The 26,204-nt window shown below is 39.0% G+C and overlaps 4 protein-coding genes across 5 annotated transcripts; 1 reads left to right on the top strand and 3 right to left on the bottom strand.

Annotated features, from left to right (window-relative positions):
- Window positions 1–104: 104 nt before the first annotated feature.
- Window positions 105–7,550, bottom strand: e4f1 (E4F transcription factor 1). The gene is made up of 14 exons (XM_032587217.1): window positions 7,399–7,550; window positions 6,991–7,121; window positions 6,445–6,526; window positions 6,005–6,186; window positions 5,788–5,908; window positions 5,526–5,678; window positions 4,240–4,427; window positions 3,924–4,157; window positions 3,732–3,837; window positions 2,925–3,142; window positions 2,640–2,838; window positions 2,386–2,549; window positions 1,912–1,971; window positions 105–1,752 (listed from the first exon to the last, which is right to left on the bottom strand). Exons 1-14 carry the CDS (start codon window positions 7,493–7,495, stop codon window positions 1,390–1,392), a joined length of 2,298 nt encoding a protein of 765 aa, XP_032443108.1. The 5' UTR covers window positions 7,496–7,550; the 3' UTR covers window positions 105–1,389.
- Window positions 7,551–9,302: 1,752 nt separating this feature from the next.
- narfl (nuclear prelamin A recognition factor-like) lies at window positions 9,303–16,794 on the top strand. Its single transcript, XM_032587218.1, has 11 exons — window positions 9,303–9,403; window positions 12,084–12,179; window positions 13,001–13,144; window positions 13,245–13,374; window positions 13,475–13,609; window positions 13,782–13,900; window positions 14,419–14,548; window positions 14,628–14,700; window positions 14,778–14,915; window positions 15,044–15,201; window positions 15,549–16,794. Exons 1-11 carry the CDS (start codon window positions 9,338–9,340, stop codon window positions 15,788–15,790), a joined length of 1,431 nt encoding a protein of 476 aa, XP_032443109.1. The 5' UTR covers window positions 9,303–9,337; the 3' UTR covers window positions 15,791–16,794.
- A 276-nt stretch (window positions 16,795–17,070) lies between these two features.
- On the bottom strand, window positions 17,071–20,348 carry hagh (hydroxyacylglutathione hydrolase). The gene is made up of 8 exons (XM_032587219.1): window positions 19,965–20,348; window positions 19,642–19,706; window positions 19,077–19,194; window positions 18,888–18,996; window positions 18,631–18,734; window positions 18,182–18,283; window positions 17,715–17,794; window positions 17,071–17,511 (listed from the first exon to the last, which is right to left on the bottom strand). Exons 1-8 carry the CDS (start codon window positions 20,250–20,252, stop codon window positions 17,322–17,324), a joined length of 1,056 nt encoding a protein of 351 aa, XP_032443110.1. The 5' UTR covers window positions 20,253–20,348; the 3' UTR covers window positions 17,071–17,321.
- Window positions 20,349–21,202: 854 nt separating this feature from the next.
- Window positions 21,203–25,458, bottom strand: LOC116735368 (hydroxyacylglutathione hydrolase, mitochondrial-like). Of its 2 annotated transcripts, none has more exons than XM_032587222.1 (9): window positions 25,371–25,458; window positions 24,670–24,854; window positions 23,451–23,515; window positions 23,204–23,321; window positions 22,998–23,106; window positions 22,794–22,897; window positions 22,253–22,354; window positions 22,071–22,150; window positions 21,203–21,963 (listed from the first exon to the last, which is right to left on the bottom strand). In XM_032587222.1, the coding sequence occupies exons 2-9, from the start codon at window positions 24,772–24,774 to the stop codon at window positions 21,864–21,866; spliced, it is 783 nt and encodes a 260-aa protein (XP_032443113.1). In that variant the 5' UTR covers window positions 24,775–24,854; window positions 25,371–25,458; the 3' UTR covers window positions 21,203–21,863. The 2 variants fall into 2 exon arrangements, with proteins under 2 accessions (XP_032443113.1, XP_032443111.1); XM_032587220.1 differs by having other exon boundaries at window positions 25,269–25,437.
- Window positions 25,459–26,204: the final 746 nt, after the last annotated feature.

The raw sequence follows: 26,204 nt of genomic DNA on the forward strand, positions 1-26,204 counted from the left end.
TGCAAGACGGGCTTCAAGGTTACAAGCACCAACTGGAGCAATATTTTCCCAGCAGAAGTTCTAGCAAACAAACAAACAAAAAAAACTAACTTAGAAACAAGAGCTGTAAGAAAATAGCATTTATTTCAAATGTAATGTGCTTGGGCTAACACATTTTACATTTAAGCAGCTGTGCGATATGCAAAAGGACAAAATACCTCTCCAAACGGGAACACTGTATCAGCCTTGGACAAGCAGCCCAAGATGTCAGCCTTTAAAGGGCACCGCACTTCAAATCCGAGATAAAAAGTTCAAAAACGTGACTGCGGTTGAGGCAGGGAACTGGAAAAATATCCCATACAATTATAATATGCAAGGCTTCCATTACAAGACCTTATCCTCAGCACTTGGGAGGATTTCAAAACATGCTGCACATTCGTTTAAAAAACCTTTGCTTTTGATGTTATTTATCTGAATGTTCAAACAACAATTCAGCAGTTGTTTGAACTGTTGAAAGGATTACAGCATCTTGCTAAAGATGCATCAAAACCAACTTCACTGGGATTTCATGTGATTGAGCAACACAAGTAACACATAATTGTGAAGTAGAAATTAAATACACCCATTGATTCCTTGCATCTATTATTTTAGACAAACAAGCACCTGAAAAGTGTGGTGTACTTCATTCATTGAGTCCAGGACTCAACTCAGCTCAAAATTCAAAACGAGTTCAGGAATACCCAGTTCCAGTCCTGGAGGTAGACTCTCGCAGGTTTTGGATGTTTTCTTTCTTCCTTCATGTCACCTTGCTAGACAGAAGCCTGTCAATCAACTAGTCATCTTATTCAGGTGTGTTCAATCAGGAAAAAATCTAAAACATGAGGGACACCAGGTATTCAGAACTCACTTTGGACTACCAAGTTTGATAAATACTAAAGTTTGGATGTAACAAACTAAACATAAAGAACAGAATTTTCTCTTTTAGAAATTCTGATTTGCAACATTCAGATTCTGAAATAAAAAACAAATATAGCCTAAGGATTCTATTTTTTCTTTTTTTTTCCTCGTCCAACAAAGAGTGTAGGAACCCTGTGGAATGTATGGGAGAAAAGATGAATTTGGATATGTTCTGGCCTGACATTCAAATGAATTTAGCGTTAGATGTATTAAACTGTTTATTGGATCACAAATAAGTCACATTGAATGCATTTATATTACTGAGCCAGTTAAGAACACTAATAGTAGGGGAAACCTACGCCCTGTTAACATTTGTTTCTTCATCCAAAGTGTATTTTATTATTTCCATCACTATACGTTTTATAAAAACTTTGGCCTTAACTTCATATTTGACTCATCCGCACACAAACGGACTATAAAGCCAGACGAGTTCATCGGTAGAATCCTCTTTGATCATACAACTACAGTCTGAATTTCCACCTCCTCCGGGGAGGTGATGACATACTCCTCTTGCTGCTGCACCATCTCTATTCCCTCCACTGCTTCCTCTGTGGTAACCATGGTAACAGTCCCCCCGACGTCCTCAGCGGTGCCCGTCGTGGCCAGCAGCGTCCCGTCGCTGATGGCGGAGGCAAGCGTCATGGCCACCTGCTCCGTCAGGCTCTCCGGCGTGGCGATGGTGATGGTGTCCCCGCAGTCGGAGATGGAGGCGCTTTCCTCGTCCGCCCCGACGTTTCGCACGATGATCTGGTGGCTGGCGGCGCCGTGGGACTGGCTGACAATCTGTTGCACCACTTTCATAATCTGGTTTCCCATCTTGGAAGAACAGAAATTCAAAAAACGTCAGAGGACTTGTGAGACGGGCTTAACGAGAACTTAACTTTATGTATTAATGAGCTTACGTTTTGAAGTGAGAAACAGTTATATAGATAATGCATAGGTTCTCTTTAGAGCTCCCCAAACGTGCACACTGACCTCGTTTTGGCTGTCCTGAATGAGTGTAACTTCTTGCTGCATTTCCTCTTCAGTTTGAGTCTAGATGGTGTGAAAGAATCAGGAAGTAGAAGAACTTTTGTTATATTTCTCATGTAAATCTCCTGACCGGAAGGCTTCCTGCATAAAACCCCTGAAATACTATCAAGATATTATAAAATATGGAAAATAATAAATGGTGTTCCAGTCAAGATGCTTAGAGCAGATTAAAGAAGGTCATTAATTGAAAACTTATTAACCAGAACCAACGGCTGGATTAATTAGTTCCCGATTCTAAAAATCATTGTATGTTAGATATGAAATGAAAACATGACTTAAAAGTAAAAGGTAAAAAATAGAGAGGCATACAACAGCCTTTTTTCATCATTGTAAAAATAAACTTTCACAGAATAAACAAACGGCTGCAGGGGTTTTTCTGTGTAATTTTCCTCCAAACTTATGAGCTTTTGCTCCCACCTTTATAATATACTCCTGCGTGTCCGCCACCACTGACGAGAACTCCACCAGCACGGCGTGAGGATCTTCTGTGATGGCTTCTGCTGCGCTGAGGCTGTCCGCAGACGCCTGCTCCTCCGTCACAACGCCCTGCTGCTCGTTGGAGTTCTCCTTATTGCAGCCTCCTGGCGTGGAAACAACCAGCAATAGATCAGCTTGTGTCAGAGCGATAAACACCTGAGTCGCTTAAGTTTGCTTCTGCGCGTCACCCTGACCTTTGGCGCGCATGTGCCGGTTGAGCGTCCCGTGCTCGGCGAAGCCCCGCCCACACTTCGGGCACTTGAAAGGCCTCTCCCCTGTGTGGTGGCGGATGTGTCGCACCAGAGAGCCTTTCTCTCTGAAGCCTCTGAAGCAGAACTCGCACACGTAAGGTTTCTCATCGCCGTGAGTCCGTTGGTGAACTTGTAAGGCGTTCTGACAAAAATGAATACAAGAATTAAAAAAAAAACAGCAGAAACAATCATAATTTTAGCTGTGTATGTACAGCCACTGTAATCCACCTTGGTCTTGTATCCCTTGTTGCATCTGTGACAGTGGTAGGGCCTCTCATCCGAGTGGGCTCTCATGTGTTCGCGTACGTGTCCGATGGTTTTATACAGCTTGCCGCACTCGCCGCATTTATATCGCCTCTCGCTGACGTGGACCTCCATGTGCTTCTTTAACAGGTAGCCAGTGAGAAACTCCTTTTGACATAGTGTGCACTTAAACGGTTTATAACCTATAAAACAGGGATAAATGCACAGATCATATAAAAAAAATTAAAAAAAAAAGAATCAAAACATTTTTTATCTGTATTTTTTCATTTTTTTTACCCCTCCAGGGGGTCTTTTGTGGGCTCTAGTGTCCCTTATATGACAGTGGGCTGACAGGAAACGGGGAAGGAGAGGGGGGAACACATGCGGCAAATGTTGTCGGGTCCGGGAGTCAAACCCGCGACGGCCGCGTCGAGGACTCAAGGCCTCCAAATACGGGTCGCGCTAACCACTACGCCACCTTTTATCTGTATTCTTATTATAAATTGTCCCACGCATCAGAAAATGGTAGTTTATGTTTGTATTCAAAAGAACCAACACTGACTGTGTCTGATTATGGGGTCCCACTACGCTACAATACACTTTCTATTGGTCTATCACATCTAACATCAATAAAATACATCAAAGTTTGTGGTTGTAACATGACAACATTTGAAAAAGCTTAACAATAAGTTAGTAACTCATATCTTGCACTCCAAGAAAAAAAATCTACTAGGAAATCTCGACTCTTGTGTATGACATTGGAAAGAACTGCAACATTCAATAAGGGCTTACCTAAATGACCTTTGACATGAAAACGGAAATAATTTACGCCTTTGAACGACCGGCTGCAGTGTGGACAATTGTAGAGCTTACAGGGTGCTCGATCTTCAGCCGTTTCCTGTCCAAGAAACAAGAAAACAGTTATGATTCATGGAAAATTTCTCCAAAGCAACCTTTTTCAACAAAAATTTGTGATGCACATGCCTCCTCCGTCTCGTCAAACTCTTCTTTAACTTGGATCTCAATCACACTCTGATCAACATCAGTAGCATCTGGAATGTCTTTGTCCAGCTCCTGCGTTGTTGGCGAGGATTCCTCCACCACCGTCTCCTCGGTGCCCAGGGCGATCCCGGAGTTGATGATGGCCTGACAGATGAGGCTGTCGCCGGCGGCGGCGGCAGCAGCCAGAGCGTCCGCCTGAGACTGGTCGACCACCACCTGGTTCAAGCAAAAGAAATACAGCAACTTGAGATTCGACCGAAAGAGAAACACACAAAAGACTTAAAGCGTGCGCTCTCACCTGCTGCTCTTGTGTTGTCCCGTCCACCTCCATTGTGAAGTGAACCTGACGGAGGACCTCCTGGGAGCCAGCCTCCACCACACTGACAACAGCAGTGTGAGCCTCCACCATCTCCTGCTCCTCAGCTTGCTGCTCCACGACTACCACTTCCTGTTGGGCCACTACCTGGCCTTGGTCAGTTTCAACTCCTGAAACATTCACACCGTCTCAGGATTTGTTCCATTTACTGTGTTATTGCACTTCAAGCCAGATTAACCATGGAGACATTTTGCTAATTTTATAAATAAATTAAAATATTATAACCCACTTCATAATATTTATGAAAATAACTCTGCATTGGTGCGACAGACTGGCGTCCTGTCCAGGGTGTACCCAGCCTCTCGCCCGGAACGTTAGCTAGAGATAGGCACCAGAAATGAATGAATGAATGAATGAATGAATGAATGAATGAATGAATGAATGGATGGATGGATGGAACTCTGCATTGGGAGACTTACTAGAACTAAGTTATAGTAAGGTTTTAGGAAGTTAAAGTATTAAAGCTTTTACAATTTTGAGAGTTTTTAAATGTAAGTGCTAATTGAGTTTTCTCCAACTCTATAGATCATAGATGTGTCCCTCCCCCACATGTTGCAGGCACAGTTTCCCACAATTACAAAAAAGACAAATTTAGCTCTCTGGAAACACTGTCAGCAGTGAAAAACACATAGAAATCATAAAATCATGATATGGATTTAAAAGGAGCATCACTGCTGTTGACAAACTACAAGAAGCGTTCATGTTAAACAGCTGACCACAGAATAGATGTAAGCTAGGTTAACATGACTATATCAGCTTGTTACACTGCTGGATTTGCTAAACTGACCAGAGTTTAATTTATAGGTATATTTAACTCATAACAACCAATAAGAAATATTAATAAATTACATTACAGTAACTATTGTAACCTGTATTATATATTGGAAGTTCTCAAATATTGAATACAATTTAAAGTTAAATATTTTTCTATACATAAATTGGCCATCATTTTTTTTAGCTCAGGCTTTAAAATAGAAACCTACAAAAAATTGTAATACTTAAAAAAATTATTTCCAGATGGATGACTGTAGAAAATAGAAAAAGACAGTCAGACAGAAGGCTAGAGGAATGGATAAATAGTGGACGGATATATGGACAGATCGACCGATGGATGGATGTAGAATGGATGTAGGACTTGTTGGATGTATAAATGGATGCAACTGTGCAGTGACTGTACTGCATTTCTTTCGCTTTGAAATTAGTCTGACCTTTCTGAACTCCATCTTTGCTGACCAGGATTTCCTTGTACTGGACAAACCGGATCTTCTCTGTGCATGGAGTCAGGGATTTCAGATGTCTGGTGAGAGCCCCCGACTCTCTGAAAGACTGCCCACACAGGGTACACCGATACGGCCGCTCATCTGCAAGCAGTGGAGAAGAACGCAAAATAGAATAGTTTTGATTTCTGGCACACATGTCAAAGTGAGTTCATTTCAACAGTGCTGTGTGACTCCAGTTCATTCTCCACACCAGTGTGCCGACGGTTGTGACGTATCAACGAGCCTTTGGTACGAAATGAAGTCTCACACAGCCCACAGGAGAAGTTCTTCTGGTCACTGTGAGTTTTCATATGAGTCCTCAAGATGTTTGTCTACGCAGGGAAACAGAATCACAGAGTGAACGAAAGTTAGAAACAAGCAACAACTAAGGTAATTACATCATGTGGCTTATCAACTGTTTGACTCACAGTTTTAAATGTCTTTTCACAAAGGTGACAAATGTAGCGTCCCTCCTGATTTACTTTGAAAGTCTGCTGTTCACCATCAGCATTGTCAGATACAAACGTTGTGCTTTTATCAGACTGGTCGGTGACTTTAATAGAAGCGATTTTCCTCCTATGACCTCGACCCATTGGACCATTTCTTTCATCTGTGTGGAGAACAAAATAACAGAAATTTAGCAAAGTACCGCGGAGAAATTCAGATATCAAATTAACTGAGCAAACATAATACATAGATGGATAACAAACTGATAAATAACTGTGTAAAACTAGTAATTCAAACTAAGTACTCCAATTAAAAACATGCATCTTTTGTGGTTTTTAAGGTTCTCAAGGATTCTATAGAGCAGCAAAAAAAGTTTTTTAAAAAAAAGACAAAAAAAGACATACTAAGGTTGATAACCTACCATCGGTGGTCGTTGTTGGTTTAACTGTAGATATGCCTTCAGTTTTCACCTTAAACGCTGAGCTTCCAGTACTTGAAGAGACCTACAGAAAAGTAAACATAACAAAATGACATACTAATGAAGTTTCATGGACTAATTACATGTGCACAGATGGGAGAAAAACATAGTCGTACCATAATCATACATATACATTTTTGTTCTAAATTGTGTTTATCTTGATGGTCAGAAAAAAAGACTTGCTCCAGGTTGTTGTTTGCTAATAGGAGTATTTTTGCTTTTTGACTGTTTATCTCCCTGGACTTAATCTGACAGCTAAATTTGTTGTTAAAGGCAATATATAAGAAAAGAAGAAATTAAGCTTTGTTTTTAAATAAGAATTACGTTTTCTGAAGTGAACACATATTCCTCTAGAATGTATCAATATTAAATCAATCTGAAAGATTTCCCAGTGGATGATCAAAATTGTATTGACCACAAAAACACAGTTTTTTGGATATACGGGGAAAAAAAATAATAATTTGAGCTTAAAACTGTCTGAGGACATGCCTGCTGGTTGGCCTCCTGGGAAGCCTGTCTGGTCTCCGGGCGTTTACAGCTCTGCTGCAGCTTGTGCTGGATGAAAGCCTCCAGGCTGGAGAACTCGCACTGACACCGACCGCACTTGTGGACATCATCATCTACAAAAGGACGCAAAACAACCATGTAAATGTGAGAGACTTCTGGGGTTTCTTGTGACTTTCGAGCCTTACTACTGCGAGGGGCTGCATGTTTGGTGCACCGTTTTCAAATGCCAACAACAACTGGGCACATCTACAGCGATGCAGCAAATTGGCTAATGTTGCTAACGTTAGTTAGCTGCTACTAGCACAATTTCATTATGGAGGAAGTTAGCAAGGCCCAAACGTGATAACAGAGATAGAATTTAATCTTGTTTTATGCAGTCAGGGGTCTAACCTTCATCTCCCAGTGTAGTCTGAATGGTGATGGTGTCGGTGCCGTTCGTCGTTTGCTCCTTCTCTGTTTCTGCCGTATGATTATTTTCTGCATTCATGTCGTTTGACTTCTCCGTCTCTGTCGCAACGCAGCAGCAGGGCGGGAGCAAATATGGCGGATTTACGACCGCGTAGTCATAACAACTGAAGGGCTCGTGCACATGTGGAATGAAATTAAAAGAGGTTTTCTGCGAGGGATTTGGTCATAAACTGTCTAATTCCTCGTCGTGTCCCTTTAGAGGTGACTCTTATTCCGAAATAATTTACACATTTGGACAATGATGCACTTGAAACCCGAAAATCTGACTTTTGGGTTAAAATAACACTCCATACAACCTTCTGTTTTGAATTCACTGAACACAACATCAGATAGACTCGGTCTCAAACTCCAGGCCTCGAGGGCCGCAGTCCTGCAGTTTTTAGATGTGCCACAGGTACAAAACACTGGAATGAAATGACTTAATTACCTCCTCCTTGTGTAGATCAGTTCTTCCAGCCTTGCTAATGACCTAATTATTCTGTTCAGGTGTGGTGCAGCAGAGGCACATCTAAAAGTTGCAGGACTGCGGGGTATTGAAACAATAGCCTGTAAGGACTGGGCAAGCCGGTTGTGCATAGTTTAGTTATCATAGCAGGAATATAAAAGAAAACCTTATTGATTTCACTTAGAGAAAGCAATGGTATTTCCTGGGTGTCTTGATCAAAACAACAGTATTAATAACATAAGAATACATTCAATTAAAAAACACTGTTTATCCCAAAAGGAAATTAAATGTTGACATAACTTATAAGTATCTTTAAAAAGTGGACGGTGATGCTGTGGGCAGGAATCGGCAGTAGCAGTCAGTCTTGTAACAAATCTGAGGAGGCCTCTGACTGAAGACTCTCTGTGTGACAGTCTCTTCTGTGTCATGACATACTTATAATTCAATTTCCGATCAGCAGAGACGATCTTCCACAGTAACAAGCCCTGGATGACATCATAAGTTTTGGCAAGTTTGCTAATTCACCTCATTTACTTTTATTGCTCCTCTGTAAATATCTGTCTGGCTGTATAGTTAAAAGACAGACAGAGAAATGTTTAGAAGTCAACAAAGAAGTGCCACTCAATAGGGTCCCTTAATCATACCATCATCTTTTGAGCTAATTGTTTTAATTTTACATTGACATATTTGTTGTTCAGTTGAGGTATCTCTGTCTCTGTTCTTTTCAAGATTAGTGTGTTTGCTTGAAAACATGACTGATAAAAAAAAAAGATGTGACCAAGATAAACAAACAGACTAAAACATTTTGAATCTAGTGTTGACATGTTAGCGTCTTATCTGATCACTTTTGGTGAGAAACAAGTTTCAACAATTGAAAATTAGGAGATGTTCTGTAAACATTTGATCAATGATATCGGGATGTTGGCTGTGATCTTGAACAACTCAATGGTCAAATTAAATAGTCTCGTTGTGGTTCTCACAGCTTGCTTTTGGGAAACAACACAATATGGCAAACATCATCTAAGTTTCCCCTAACCCTCCTTCTTTCATCTTCAAACATTTGTTGCAGAGTTCACAATGTAACGTTGATATGATCTGTAAAGAAAGTTAAAGAAGACGTTTAGTAAAGGTAGCAAAGGTTTTTTTTTTATGTTATTTTCAACAAATAACATTGCAAATATTGATTTTTTTTGTGTGTGTATTTAAACACCTAAAGTATATTTTAGTTATTCAAGCCATATTATGATTACTATTTTGTTGTAAAATAATGTAGAAGTACATTTAAGTACATATGATGAAGGATCTAAGTGAAAAAAATTCTCAGAGGTGAGCTGTTGCGCAGCTTTTCCAGTTGTGGATAAAGTTGAATCAAGACTTCACGACACTAATATAAACAACAACTTTACGGCAGTGAGTATGGCGTCTCACTTCAGCGGTGTCCTGCAGCTGACAGATCTCGACGATTTTATCAACCCGTCGCAGGTCGGAAACTTCAACTTGTACAACATAACATTGCAGAATATTAATTTTGGTAGAATGAGATAAATATGAATGATTCCTCGGCTTTTTGAGTCTGATTTTAACAGCGTAAAAACATGGTGAAGTAGCCAGCAATCGAATGTGTAGTTGTTCTTGTCGCCTGTGTTAGTTGACTGAGTAGCGACCCAAACGTAGCACCAACAGTAAACGATTGTTGTCTAAAGATAATCATAAATCGATGTTTACTGTTTGGTTGGGGCGTTGGTGCCTCCAAAAATACAGGCTTAAAAACACAATAAGCCGCCGTTAGCTTGCTAATGATAAGGGGATGATGTAAAAAGACTGAAATCAGCCCATCTCTGATAATTTCTGATACTCTCATAGCTTGTGGTAACTCGAAGTCTCTAATTTAAGATCATTAGCGCTGGCACTGACAATTTTACTGTGATGACTCACTGGGGGAGGTTTTTGTGTTAGAAGAATTAAGAAACAAACAAAACATTCAGCACGCCAATCAGGAATAATGTAGTTTATTTAAAACATTTTCCAGTTAAGCTCAAATGTTCAATAAACCTTGTTTGGTGTCTATTCATCAACATTTTTGATAACTTATCTGGTATATTGACACAAATAATGAGGTAACTTACAAAGCTTTTAGTGTGTTAATGAAACCATTTATCTCCTTGGACTGATATCTACAGGTTATAGCAGTGAACTAAAAGGTAACGTGGCCAGTTTAAAACGAAATTGATATTTTAAAATCCTATCTAAACAAAAGAACTATACCCATTCCCCTTATAACTCTATCCATCCAACTCTATTCTCATCGATAGAAATGTGATCAGATCAAAGATGGAATAAACCAATGCTTATAATAAAGCTACCCTGATTAAAAGAATCCTGTTAATCTGAAGATACAGCATTGTTTATGGCTGACTCATTTTAGAACGTGATGACATGAATGCGCAAACAAAAAGTGAGACAAGGTTCCACTTTTTTTTCTTATTCCTTTTTCTGTCTTGATACACTCCTGATCAAAATCTTAAGACCAGTCAAAAAATTGCAAGAATTTGCATTTTGCACTATTGGATCTTAAGAAGGTTCTAAGTAGAGCTTCACAATGTTAAAAGAAGAAATCAGCGTAAGAGACAAAACCTTTTGAGCGGGGAATTAATTGAAAACTGCATTTATACTCAAACATGATTTTTTCAGCTGATCAAAAGTTTAAGACCATAGCTCAAAAAACCCCGAAAACCCCCCAAAACAGAAACAAAGTGTCAAAAAAAAGGACTCAGTAATGAGTAGCTCCACCATTCTTGTTGATGACTTCAAACAATCGTTTAGGCATGCTTGATGCCAGTGTTTCCAGGAGGCTAGTGGGAACGTTGCTCCAAGTGTTGAAGATGGCTTCACGAAGGGCATCCACTGTCTGGAACTGATGTCCATTTTTGTAAACTTCCCTTGCCATCCATCCCCAAATGTTCTCAATTGGGTTTAGATCCGGGGAACATGCAGGATGGTCCAAAAGAGTGATGTTATTCTCTTGGAAGAGCTCCTTTGTCGGGCGGGCATTGTGAACTGCAGCATTGTCCTGTTGAAAAACCCAATCATTACCACACAGACGAGGGCCCTCAGTCATGAGGGATGCCCGCTGCAACATCTCCACATAGCCAGCTGCTGTTTGACGCCCCTGCACAACCTGAAGCTCCATTGTTCCATTGAAGGAAAACGCACCCCAAATCATGATGGCGCCCCCACCACTGTGCCGTGTAGAAAACATCTCAGGTGGGATCTCCCTGTCATGCCAGTAACGTTGGAAGCCATCAGGACCATCAAGGTTAAATTTTTTCTCATCAGAGAAGACAACTTTCTTCCACCTTTCAATGTCCCATGTTTGGTGCACCCTTGCAAAGTCCAAACGGGCAATTCTGTGGCGTTGAAGAAGACGTGGCCTTTGAAGACGTTTTTTGTTTCTGAAGCCCTTCTCTCGCAGATGCCGTCTGATGGTTATTGGGCTGCAGTCAGCACCAGTAATGGCCTTAATTTGGGTAGAGGATCGTCCTGTGTCTTGACGGACAGCCAATCGGATCCTGCGGCTCAGAGCTGGTGCAATTTTTTTGGGTCTACCACTTGACTTTTTTGTTCCATAACCCTCAGGATCGTTTAAAAAATGCAAAATGACTGTCTTACTGCATCCAACCTCAGCAGCGATGGCACGTTGTGAGAGGCCTTGCTTATGCAGCTCAACAATCCTACCACGTTCAAAGTCAGTGAGCTTTTTTGCTTTTGCCATCAGGAGGTCTTGACAGTGTAAAGACTTCACAGAAAATGACATGGAATCCAGATGTTTGTACAGCTTTAGGCTTTTAAAGACTATGGTCTTAAACTTTTGATCAGCTGAAAAAATCATGTTTGAGTGTAAATGCAGTTTTCAGACAATTCCCTGCTCAAATGTTCTTGTCTCTTGCACTGATTTGTCCTTTTAACATTGTGAAGCTCTACTTAGAACCTTCTTAAGATTCAATGGTGCAAAATGCTAATTCTTGCAATTTTTGGACTGGTCTTAAGATTTTGATCAGGAGTGTAATTGCTGAAATGATGGAAAACCTTATTTTTGTGGTTTTAAAAAAAATCTAAAAATATGTTGTTTCATATTTGCCCTCTTGTTTCTTTTCTTTTGTAGGAATGTGTCAAACCAGTCAAAGTAGAGAAGAATAAAGGTAAATCTGTGGCCAAAATACAGATAGAGGATGATGGAAGTTATGTGCAAGTCAACCAGGTGGGTATCATGGCTCGACTGCATCATGACTTTAAAAACCATGTCAGCTAGAACATGAACAGTCTCTAGGTTGCATCATTATTGCGTTGTGCTCACTGTTACCTGTAATAGAGCACGCATGTGCTCTGCACACCTGGATGGCTTAGTTATCAAAATTTTGTGTTGGCCTAGTGCTAAACCTTCAGCCTAAGGGAGAAGCAGCTCAGAGCTTTTAATATATTAATACAATTTTACAAAAAGGCAAATTCAGATTATCGGTGGGATCTTTTCAGAGTTTTATGTAAAAAAAAGAAAGAAAAAACATTGGTTTTTAATTTTATTTGCATAACTCCATTTTACTTCATTTGCAAACAATTTTACACAAAGCAATGTGCAAGGTCAAAATTATTGCACAAGACAGCACATGCTGCAATGCACAGCGCTTTGTGCTAAAAATCTATTCACCTGCAGCTGCTCATGGTGCTGCTGTTTATCAAAGCTGTGTTGGCTGAACCTGATGGTAGAGGCATACAGTTTTTATACTTTTAGTACAAATTCTTGTGCACATCTGACTCTAGATGTGATTTCAATGGTGATGACATTATCATAGTAAAACTGCAGGTTTTATGGACATGTAAGCCAAGTACTGAAAGAATACCAGTGCCATAATTCTTTTCTCAATGAATGTTCTAAATAAAGTTGTCTAGATTTCTCATGGCACAGAAGTGCTTGAACAATAGATGATTCTTGATCCTGTATGACTGGACCTTATCCCACAATCTGTTTTGGGAATCATTACATTCTTATTGGTGTCTTTGAATTAAACCCACTTGTCATTTAAGGATGGAGGAAAACAGAAGCTGGAGAGAGCAAAGATCACGCTAAACGACTGCTTGGCCTGCAGTGGCTGCATCACTTCAGCCGAGAGCGTCCTGATCACTCAGCAGAGCCACGAGGAGCTTTTAAAAGTGCTGCGGAACAACAAGGTAGAGCTGCGTTGTGTTACTGGGAATAGTTCTGCAATGTTTTTGATCCTGAATTTGCTGTTATTGTTTTCTGTCTGCATCATGGCGACTTCCCACGCAGACCAAAGAGACGGAGCAGAAGACTGTAGTGGTGTCGGTATCGCCCCAGTCCAGAGCCTCCCTTGCAGCACATTACAACCTCAGCAGTAGTGAGGCTGGCAGAAAGCTCACTTCTTTCCTCAAAGGCCTTGGTGTGTACATGTTTTGTTTTTTTGTTTATTTATCATTTACTAAATGACACCTAACTGAGGCAGAATAATTTTGTCTCTGTGATGCATTGTTGTCTTCCAGGTGTTCATCATGTGTTTGACACCAGCTTCAGTCGAACGTTCAGCCTGCTGGAGAGTCAGAGGGAGTTTGTGGATCGTTTCAGTCGGAAACAACAGGACAGCAAAGCTGTGCCCATGCTGACGTCCGCCTGCCCAGGTACAGCCGGGGAGAAAAAAAAATACTTAGTATGCGCACAAAACTCAACAAATTATGTCAAAGTAGTTGTGGGGAGAAAATACTAAAATAATTTATTGAAGCAGAAAATAATGCTAAATCTATTCACTACTTCATAAAATAAAACTAACAAAAATTACAAAAATGCATGCAGGATGGATCTGTTATGCAGAGAAGACTCACGGCGACTATATTCTCCCGTACATCAGCACCACTCGCTCTCCACAGCAGATGATGGGCTCTCTGGTGAAAAGCTATTTTGCTGAACAGCAGGTATGCTTTGGACCTGATTATAAAATGCCAAGCAAAAGTGTTCTTAAGTATCGCAACATTTAGTCACGTTGCGACCTCAAACTTTAATGATCGTCTTTCAAGAAATGATGTAACAGTGTTACAAACAACAATGTTACCACTGTTGTGGTAGTGCTGCTTTTGGTAGAGAAGCAGTTTAGAGTTAAAAGGAAGATGAATAGATTGGAATATGGGAGAAAAGCCTCTGGAGGCTGCACAAACCTGAAACAGGATCTCAAACCATCACCCTGTACATAAAATCCAAGCTATAACTGACTTATATCAAAGCATATTTATGTGCTAGAATGACCTAGTCTAAGTCTAAAGCTAAATAAAACTGAGAATCTGTGGCAGGACTATAAAATATATTGTCCATCCAATCTGACTGAGCTCGATCTAGTTTGGAAAGAGATTGTGAAACTGCGACATGAATATTTTTGCAAGGCACTAAATGTAACTACATTTAATAGAGAAGAGTTGCTGATCTGTATGTCTGTTAGGGTCTTAGTCCACAGCAGATCTACCACGTGGCTGTGATGCCCTGCTTCGACAAGAAACTCGAGGCATCACGCTCCGACTTCTACCTGAGCAAAGCCGAGACCCGAGAAGTGGATTGTGTCATCACTTCAGGTACACCAGCTGCCCTCATTCTGTCTTTTTTTTATGCTTATGGAAATAAAACACAAAAAAGCTCCCTTTGCTGCTGCAGGAGAGGTTCAGAAAATGTTGGAGGAGCAGAATGTGTCTCTTTCTGATGTTGAGCCTGCAGCCCTGGACACAATGCAAGTTTTATCCCGTCTTGAAGTACTGCTCTCAATCCTTGCAGAATTTAAACCCACACGCTGTGTGTTTCACGCAGGTTCAGCAGTGTGTGTGGGGATGAGTTCCTGAGCCATGCTGGGAGTGGTTCGGGAGGTTACCTCCAGCATGTGTTCACGTATGCTGCCAAGCAGCTGTTTGGGGAGGAGGTGAAAGAACTCACCTACAAGACGCTCAGGTGAAGGAGGCCTTCAAAATGATTTATCATTTCACACCTTCTGATCATAAAGGATCCGTTTTTAATTACAAATTTTAAAAAACATGATTACGTCTCACTATTTTTGTATTCTCCACTCTGTGATGCAGGAATAAAGACTTCCAGGAGGTGAGACTGGAGAAAGACGGTGCCGTCCTGCTGTGTTTCGCCTCAACTTATGGCTTCCGCAACATTCAGAACCTCGTGCAGAAACTCAAGAGGGGAAAGTCGCCCTACCACTTTGTGGAAGTTATGGCCTGTCCGTCAGGTAAACGGGAGAATATTTGCCTTGAAGTCTTACCTTCGTGTTCCAAAACACATGCTGTACATATGAAGCTTCCTGCAGATCGTGGCTCTGCATGCAATAAATGCTCAACCGGAAAAGTTTGATAGACAGTTTACATTGTATTAAGCTTTTATAAATTCAAGGACTTTTCAAGGACCGGAATAGTTTTAGTTCTAGTCCCAGGAGCTTCTTTCATAGTTCTGTATATTAAGGAATCACATCTTGGCTTTATCAATCTATGCTGCATTAAGCCCTGTTCAACATGTTTCACGTGTATAAAAATAAGGTCTTCTTGTCAAACTTAACATGTCTCATTTGCTGTCCTGCAGGCTGTCTAAATGGTGGTGGGCAAGTGAGGCCCTCATCCAGTCAAAACCAAAAGGAGCTTCTCCAACAAGTCGAGGAACTCTACAAGGCAGAGCGTCCCCTGTTGCCAGAAAACGACACCCGCGTGGCTGAGTTGTATGAAAGCTGGCTTCACACCCTGGGAGCAGAGAGAGCCAAAGAGCTGCTACACACACAGTTCCACGCTGTGGAGAAAATGACCAACGGGCTCACTATAAAGTGGTGATCTGTGCTCTTGTCTAGCCAAGATGATGTTTGCAGACTTTAGTTTTGCATTCAGCTTTGGTCCTGACAGAGATGCACATTTTTGATTGTTCTTTTAGGTCTTTTTTTCCTGTGGGCCTAGTAGGGTGGAATACCAGATTATAAACCAATGCTTCTGCACTAAATAAGTGCAACTGTCTACCCATTGTCCTCTTAATTAGCTAGTGATGTATTTTGTGTGCAACCTGTTACACTCTGAACATGTCATTTCCAATCATAAATAGGTAAAATATGATCACTCTTTGTTAATTTGTGTAATTTATGTAAATTTGCACAGTTTGAAAACAAAATAAACAATTATTTAATTATTCCAGTGTTGCGTACCAAAGTGTGCTCTAGTCTGCTTTTGAGCAAGAGTGACCCTGATGCAGGAATTAGGTTGTTTTCTGCTTTTCCTGAGGAAATGTAGAAACCAACCTAATAAGAATTAGGAAAGTATATGCCCCTTTTTTAAAATAAAGAATCTAGGCAATATTTTTAAATTTTTCCAGATTGATGCAACTTTGAGATCACATTTCTTCAACAATCAGACTACTTTGTTCATTTTATTCAAACATGGCATGTTTAGCTGCTGGTAGAACAAAAAACAACTCACAATGACTTTACTTCTGCAGCTTAAAAAATACTTTTTTGAGAACTTCTAACTTGACAATTTTGACCCCACATGGATAAAGTTTGGGCACCTTGGAAAAAACAGTATTCTCACACAACAAAGCTAGTGTTTGTGCCATTCACATCTGGAAACATCTGAATTCAGATAATTTCATATTTAGAGGTCCTACTGTAAATTGCTACACAACAATTATATTTACCTGTAATTTACTGTTAAATTCAGTGAAGTTTTCTATATTTTATCCATGTACAAAAATGTGAATAGCCAACATTTACTGTACCTCTCGTGAGCAACATTCTATATGTTTTTGGAAGCAATAGAAATTTTTTATTTGCATTAAATAAAAGCAATCCAAACTGTTTTAAATATTTGCATCAGAATACTATGAACCTATATCATATAGCATAAATCTCATTAGCCCATGCTGACTTTACAGTAAATATTCTATTGCCTTGTGACATTTTTGTGTTTTAATATTTATATGCAATTTTTGTTGCATTAAATTTCACTTTAATGTCAGGACTTTTCTACCAATAAAATGTTCTGCATAATTAAATCAGAACTAATATTTGGGCTTCTGAAAATTTCCTAAACACTTTTATAAAAATAACTCATCCTGTACATTTAGGCATTTACTCCACATTCAAACTTTACATTTATTAGTATAGCTATGGATAAATGGATCTGACCACAGATTATGAGCCATAAAAGCAAACGGATTTATAGAACAGGGTCGAGCTAATTAGCACAGTTCTGTGTCCCAACCTTGCGTTAAATGTGCAAAAATGCTGATTTATAACAAAAATAAAATCCCACTAATATCTCTTAATTTAAGAGAGACAGCTACAGGGCTTCCACGGTGTTTAGCGTGATACAACATTCAGTCACTGTCTTTGATCGCTGGACTTAAATGGTCCTTAGAGCTCATGAGCAGACCCCACTGCAAAGCCAACATGGCTTGAGGCGGAAGTCTTTCCTTGGGCTTCTTAAATTTATCCATTTCCTTTCTCAGGACTCTCATCATCTCTACAGGCTCCATCTTCCCAGTAAATTTCTGCACTGCTTTCTCCCTGTAATAATAATAATAATAATAATAAATTAGGACAGATTAAAAACACAGAAACTGAACATTCCAGCTCACATTCTTCTTATATTAAAAGCTAAAACAATTTTTAAAAAAATGTTTCTACATTCTTTCACTTAAAAAATACTCATCTAGGCATACCTTTCGTGTTCCATAAACACTGTATATGAGCTAAACATAAAAACTCACGAGAGGCGGAGAAAAGGGTTGTAATCAAACTCCTCCTTTAGTGTGGATGGTACAGTGGGTTTGTCGTCATCATCTCTTGCCTAGCAATGGAGAGCAAAGCATACATATGGAAAAAATAAATAAAAAAAGAATTAAATTACACGCAGAGCACCTAACACTATTACTATGTCATAGATTATTAACAAATGACTAAATCTAATTTATACTAAGCAGTATTTTAACAACTATGAGGAAATAAACACGAAAAGCTTGAGTATTGTTAAATGAAATGCCTTATGGATCATAAAGTTAATTAAATGAATCAGTCAACCTATGAATGAGGCATATTTTTTCTAAACACAAGCTATTTGTTTTTTTTGTTTGTTTGTTTTTTTGACCAAAAATGCTGTAAAATGTATGTGAATTGACCTAAAGTAAATAATTATAAACAGTATTATTATTTAACATTTTGGATGTATTTTACTCACCCTGGCCCAGCTCAGCATCTCTTTGACCTTCTCGTTCTCTGGCTCCACCAGCAGTGCAAACTTTAGGTTCTTGATAGTGTTCTCATGTCCACAGAACACTTTCTGTTTTAAAAAAATATATTTTAAACAGATTCTTGGAGAGGTTTTCTTTGGTGCGTCAAGAATTCAACACACTGTCTATTGTGCTTGAAAGTTTCCCGACTGATTTGAGCATAATAGGAAAAATTTTTGTGGTTAAAGGAGAATATCAGACCCACCACCACTTTTGGTGACATTGGAGCTTTCCACATTACTTCCCGTCAGAAGTAACTGAAAGGATTTCAACAATGCAGCTGAAACCATACATGATCTCTATGCCAGTACACAGTGACAGTGTGCCAGTCCTAATTTGGTGCAAAAATGGCCTAAAATTAAGTAGTAGGAATTTTTTGTTTGTTTGACTAACTCACTGTTTCTTGAGGTAGGGAAGCAATCACTTTGGTGAGGTTGTGGTGCATCTGTTCTGCTGTGCCCTCCAAAAACCTCCCACATCCACCAATAAACAACGTGTCTCCTGAAAGCCAAAAGAGAGAACTAGATGACAAAGAGAACTATGGTGCCTCTCCCTTTACATTAAACAAAACCAGCTAGCGGAGGCGTAATTTCTTAATGCAAGAAATGAGAGATTTAACTGGTTATTCAGCCCTTTACGTGTACAAACATAGACCTGTGAACACAGCGGGCGCGTCTGTGCATTCATCCTCCCAGACGTAGTAGCACATATCACCAGAGGTGTGGCAAGGAGTGAACAGGCACTTCACATTGATGGAGTTAAACTGCAAATGGAGAAAATATCGTCTTAAACTGCAACCCTGACTGGTAAATGTTTTTAGTGTCAAAGACGACGTCTGTTTACCTTCAGTTCCTGAGAGTCTGTGACTTTATCTGTGAGCCCCTTGATCCGATCATCCGCCCCATAAACCTTGAGGCTAGGAACCTCATTCACCAGAGCCTCATTTCCACGAGCGTGATCCCTGGAAGCGCAAACGAAAACAAAGGAAACGCAGCTCAGTTGTACAAATATGATGCAGTTACCCATATTAGGGTATACTGAGATTTAAAAAGTTATGGCTTCAAAACTGCTGACACTTTCCATCATACTGTTTCCAGGCAATGACAGAAAAGTTATTTTCACAAGCCTGGGCTGTAGATGAGCAGTCAGTCAGAAAGCAATTACGTCTATACTACGCTTCTAAGAACAAATTTACAAATATTTCTGAATATTGTTCCTACATTATAAGCACCACTAACTACTCTTAATAAGATAATGTAGGTATGTAACTAAGCTAATCAGCTCATCAAATTCTATATGAGCTATGGTTCATAGCTAATCACACTTGAATACAATAGAGAATTTGTCAAATTAAAATGATAACGGACTGAATATGTGTAGTTTGTTTGGACCCATATTCTAACCTTACCAGTGGTAATGCGTTGTGAGAACAGCAACGAGAAACAAGCCTTCTCTTTTCACAATTTCCAGCAGCTGTCAAAAAAAAATAAAAAATAAAAAAATTAGCCATTACATTAAAGAAACACAAATAAAATGATAACAATGCAACATAATATTTTCGTTATAGTTGGCTTTTATTTTTATTAGTATTTATTCATTTATTTATTTGTAAGATATGTCACTTCAATGTGTTCCTATCGATAAATTTTTCTCAATTAAAAATGTAATAAAATTTTTTTGTAAAAGTGCCATTATTTTTCTCTTCCACCGTGAATCCCTTTCACGTCTCACCCGGTGAGGTACAGCGGGGTCCACGGCTATGGCCTGCTTGCTCTGCTCCTCTATCACCAGGTACATGTAGTTGTCCTCCAGGATGGAGATCACCTTCACCTTCATGGCTCTCGCGCGCGCATGCACGCACCCTGGCACGCGACGTTTCCACAAACCACAACACACGTCCTGTAATATCTGTGCTAATTGGTTATAAACCAATCCACACTGTGTAGCACACTCTGTAAACCCAGCTCGGTTATTAACTAGGTTAAACGCTTTCTCCAGCTTGTTTGACAATAATTTCATCAAAGCGCATGGACTAACAAAAGGTAACGTTTTTAAAGCTCAGTTTTGCATTCAGACCAGGAAGTTATCGTGCCCTAATAAAGCCATTGCGTCAAACGTCATAACGCAGACATTTTAATCGAGTCAGACAAATCCAACCGTTAGCAGAAATACCCAATTTGGTAAAAATCACAGAAATATTAACTGCATATCAGCTTGAATTATTGCTGAGTGTTTATATTGGGCTTTAAAAATTAGTTTAATTTCTTTTCTTTTCACATGATGTCAGTCAGAGCTTAAGGCTGTATGAGGCCCAAACCACAATCAGCCACCTCAGCTTAACAAAAATGGATGAAAAATAAATGCATTAAAAAGCATAACATCTATGTTTTTACAAATGGGAAGATCAGCCGCAGGCATTTAACTTAGAATTGGGTATGCATTACTTGATTCACATTTAATTTACAAGTTTATCAAGTTATGCGTAATAAAATAAAATCACACAGGTAAACACCTACTGGGACTTATTTAGTACTAGAGATCAATTTTAAATTTACAAAAAACATTTATTCTCTCAGAGTCACTTAGTATATTTAACCCTCCTTTTGTGTTGCGGGTCAAATTGACCTGTTTTAAAGTTAAAAAACGTTTTAAATAGTTGAAAGTATTTTTTATGCATGAAACTTTTTCTATTTGTCTTAATAGATACACTCTACATATAAATTGAAAATGGTTCATTTTACACATTTGTAACCCCCCTGCATCTACATATTACATACTGTTCGGATCAATTTGACCCGGCAGTCAAGTTGAAGGGTAAAAAGGGTAAAAAAAATGTCCAATTCTATTTGCTTCCTTGCCACTATTAGACATATTTCACCACACACATACTGTACATGCACACCAAAAACACCAAAGAAGTACCTTGTCTCATAAAAAAGATTTCTGATACATCAAAAAACATCCTTCCATTGACTTTCTTCCAACAGATGTGTTTTATTGCTTTTTCCAAAGAACATCATGCGGTGTTCTTTTTAGATTGTGCTTTACAAACATTCAGGAAATCTAACCAGTAATGCTGACAACACCAACCACTCATAATAAAATGAGAAATTAAGTATAGGTTCTGCTGCATTTTACTCAAATGAGGCTTTAAGCAAATAAGAACCAACACAAAGGCAATCAGAGTAAAACAATGTTGATCTTAAATGAGATTATTACTTCATATGAAATCCACTTACAGAAACCATATACACATATGGCTGATTGTTCCTTACACGGCTCCCTGTTTTATGAAATGGGCCAATTTAAACACTGAATGAAACTGTTAGTACATCAATATATTAATATATATTTTAAGCATTTACAAATTACAATAAATTCATCTCTTAAAGCCATATATTCTTCAAAACAGTCCCATCACCATCAGCCAAACAAACCTCACATAACAGGATGAGAACATCTAGTAATTTCATACATCTGAGTCTAAAGTAGTATAACTGGGTACATTCAGTAAGGGGTAAATGTAATGGATCTATTTTAAATGGTGTTGAGGTTGAATTGTAATTATTCTTTAATATAATGTAGAACTTGCAGTGCTTTAAGGGGGTAAAAACAGGAACACACTGGACTTCACTCCTTCGGGACCCGGAAGTTGTCTTTTTCTTTCCGAAGGCTTCTCATGGTTTCAATGGGATTGGTCTGCTTCACGTGGTCTTGAACAGATTTCTCTCTAAAAGAAACATCAAAGTGAATGTGAGTGAGTTTAAAAAAAAAACACCTCTTTATTTAGTTTTAAATAAACTCCAATCCTATAATTGTCAGTCAGGCTGTACATACTTCACTCTCATAAAGGGATTAAACGTAAATTCATCTGCCAAAGTGGAAGGGATAGTTGGCTCTCCATCACTACATTTCTCCTGCAGAAAAAAAAGCAAACACACAGGAAGCTTTAATCTTTACAAAGACTTGGATGTTTTTTTTAGACATCTGATTGAAGCGATGGCACAAAAGTCCAGTACCTTTGCCCATGCAAGCTTCTTCTGAATGACTTCATTATGCGGTTCAACATGGCGTGCAAATTTCAGATTGCTGACCGTGTACTCGTGGCCACAGTAAACACGCTACAAAGAAAAACAGAAGTTAGGTTCCTCCTGCGATAACAACTAGACACTATCAGGTTATGTTGCAAACACCAGAAAAACAATAAAAGGTTATGGTCTTTTATTGGTTCAAGAAGTCTACCTTTTAAGATTCTATGGGGAAAAAAAAAATCAGCACTAATGCGTTTATGTTTTAAAGTACAACAGTGTGCGATTATCATGTACATACCATCAGTACAGTTCGGATAATGTAGTAAAGTAGATTAAAATACAGATAGATGGGATCTGTTTTTCAGATTCAGATTTGTTTTTGTAATTACAATTTCTAACATACACTTTTAAAAATGGTGCATTATTCTTATTTTAGTTCCACAGTTATGAATAACCACTTTGTGTCAGGTTATCATATAAAATCTCAAGTAAATACACACATATTTGATTTACATGGTGCTACATTTACCGTTTCAGGGGGAAGACGTCCCAGGATTTCTATCAAGGCTTTGTACATCTGCTCTGCCGTACCCTCGAAGAATTTACCACAGCCGGCCACAAATAACGTGTCACCTGCATGTAGAAAAAGAGAGAAAAAACAAACAAGAAAGAGGGATACAACTTACATTGCATTTAAACAGAACGTGTAAGAAAGGTCATAGAATTTGCAAACCTGTGAAAACAGCAGGTGGCTCAGAGCTGCTTTCTTTAGTCACATAGTAACAGATGTGGCCGGTTGTGTGACAGGGTGTGAACAAGCATTTCACAATGAGTGAGCCAAGCTTTAAAAAAATAAAAAATGAATAAAAGGTTAGCTCTTTAGCCGGGGGGAGCTTACTGTAGTATTATAATAAGGGAAGAACAATGCTACGCTCCTACCTTGAAGGTGTTTGAGTGAGAAACTTTCTTCGTTATTGCATCAACTCTGTCATCTCCTCCGTAGACCTTCAGCCCTGGCATCAGCTTCACCATCTTCTCATTTCCACCTGCATGATCCCTACAAGAGCAGAAGAAGAGGCGTGTTGCAGGTATAAAACATGTATGGATGGATAAAGCCTGAATTGTGTAAGGCCAGTACATGTTTGGGTTAAACTTGTTAATGCTAATACGTTAATACGAAGCATACCAGTGATGATGGGTGGTCAGAACGGTTGTGAGTTTAACGCCGTGCTTTCTGACAGCTTCCACAACCTGATGAAGACAGAAAAAGAACCGATGTTATGTTAGAGAGTAAGGTTATGTTAGTGGCGCAAAAACAGCTGGTGAGAGCTAAAATGGGATTCATTCGTGCTGTGAATCAAGCAAGGAAAGACTGATAGTGGAGGCTTTGCATGTCAGTTTGAGTCACCTGGTGTGAAGAAGATTTTAAGTAAAAGGAGTTTGTGTCAATAGAGCCTTGAATATGTTCAAAAACACTGAGAATATGAGGTGTTTACAGTCCTAAACATCCAGCATCCCCCTTGTTTAACACATCTAAATGAAAAAAAACCCCAGTAAAATAAGAGACTTAAAAAATAAAATCCATACCATATGAATGGTTTATTAACAGGCCTCTTCAAAATGTAATGGCAGACTGAGGTTATTCAGTCCTTAATGTAGTAGTGTTTAAGCAAAGACACATAAAAAAAAACATAGAGTTGAAAAAATCTTATTTATCATCTACCAATTTGTCTACAAATTTCTACTGCCTCATCTGCTGTAGGGTGGAAGAGGGCTGGGTCTAGAGTCTGTCTGTGTTGTCATAGGGTGAGAGGTGGAGAACGTCACAGGACAAACAGAAAGACACAAGGCAAACAACCATGCACACTCACTTCTTAAGTTAATCTAAAACTAGGTATTAAATCAACATGTCTGCAGCTGGTCTTCAGTGTGATTAATGGTTCTCCAAGTTATCTGAAGTTAGTTCAAACTTTCTGTTTGGACTTTGGATGCTTTTCCATTCATTTTCTGTTGTCCAAAAAAAGTGTTCTAAGGTCAAATTTAAAATGCTTTTTGAAGCAGATGTGTTAATATCAATGAGCCTGCAGTTGTGGTTTTTACCCCAGTCACTTGACTGACTGAGTCATCCTCTCAAAATCCCTTCAATTTCACAAGTTGCAGAAATGTCCATGCTTTGTGCCTGGATTATCATAGCCACGCAGCTTACAGTATCTCTCTCATGTTTGATTCACCATGAGAGAAGAAGTTCTCAAGTTCCAAGAGAAATCTACCAATTTAATATTTCATCAGCCTATCAAGGACAAAGGAATAAAATGATTTTCAAAAAAAAAAGTTTTATAAAACCAGCTTATGTTGCTATTCAAAAACTTTACCTACACAGTTCATTTGCCATCATAAGTACAGACCTTTATTGGCTCCACTGGATCAACAATGGCAGCTTCTTTTGACTCTTCATCGATCAGCAGATACATGTAGTTGTCACTGAGCGCCGGCAGAAGTTCGACCCTCATGTTGGCTTGTTGGACCAGGTGGGATTTCCTCACCGTGCTGTGAAGGAGAGCGGCTGTCTGGGCTTTCACTTCCACAGGCGCTTCATGGACACAAGACCACATGTGTTGATAGAAACACTTTGAGGTTGACTTTATACCCATTACTGTGACCGCAGTTTGCTCATTAAAACGTGTTTTATGCTGTTAAAAGTAAAAGCATACGGACGACGTGTTGACGACCCTAAAATTAAACCTTAGCTTAACCATCCTCTTTAAAGACACAATCGTTTTGTGTTGTTGTTGTTGTTTTAGTTAATATTTGAACATCAGTTACAACTTTACTGTATCCGATTTTATAAACAAGTATTGTAACAACAACAATACAGAGACAGGCCAGCTGTGTTCACTCGCCTCACTGGAGACACAAACATAAACACATCATCAGCATATAAGTACGTGACATCGAACTTAATCGGGCTAACATGCTAGCCAACTGTAAAACATTTCGGACATACCAAACTTTATCGCTGTAGCTGCTCCTATCAGAGTGCAGGCACTCCCCACAAGTGACTTGATTAACATTACAGTTACTAAAATCTTATCACGGCTGAACTAACCAGAAAAGTTTGGTTTTGGTTCAGTTCCGCCTCCGCCTCCTTATCAGCGCCATCCTCCTAGACATTACCAATCAAATCGTGAAGGTATTTTGTCTAAATGATGATAATCAGTCTGTAGCTACGCATTTGATCAACACTTACCGTTTGTTTTGTTTACGTGATAAACATTTATGTGACAAATATTTACGTGGTAAACAGATCAAATGTGAAAATGAATGGTTTTGAGCTCAAGTTTTATTTATGTATAGGTTTCCTCTGGCTTGCCGTAGGTTGATGATCAAGTTCTTTGGCATAGATACAGGCGCGTTAGATGCTGCATAATCTCCTGGTTGAGACGTCGCCGCCATATTGTTAGTGTCAGAGTTAACTCAATAAGTCCTAAACTTATTTTTTACTATTAGATAATATTTGTGTCAGTGTACTTGTTTTTGTTATATTCAGTTGAATTTGTTCATTTTCATTCCATTGCACCTTTTTATTTTATCTTACTGATTTATTTATTTAATCTAATCACCTTAAAATCGTTTGTAAATGTACTATAACCCAAAATAACCCTGTATGGATAAAAGGGTGTAGAAAGTAGTGTAGATATAGATGAATAGACAGAAAAAAGTGATTCACAAATATATAAATTGACTGATGTACAGAGAGAAGAATAGATGTGTGGAGAAAAGGATGGATGGATAGTATATTTTCAGAAACAAATTATTTTGATTTCCAGGTAGTTCTAAAATTTAGGCTGCATGGTTTAGCAGCTAGCATAGTTGCTTTGCAACAAGAATATTTTGGGTTCAAGTCCCAGCCTGTTCTCCATATCTCTTTGGATAATATTGT

The sequence above is a fragment of the Xiphophorus hellerii genome, chromosome 16, assembly GCF_003331165.1.
Source record: "Xiphophorus hellerii strain 12219 chromosome 16, Xiphophorus_hellerii-4.1, whole genome shotgun sequence".
Classification (NCBI taxonomy): Eukaryota; Metazoa; Chordata; class Actinopteri; order Cyprinodontiformes; family Poeciliidae; genus Xiphophorus; species Xiphophorus hellerii.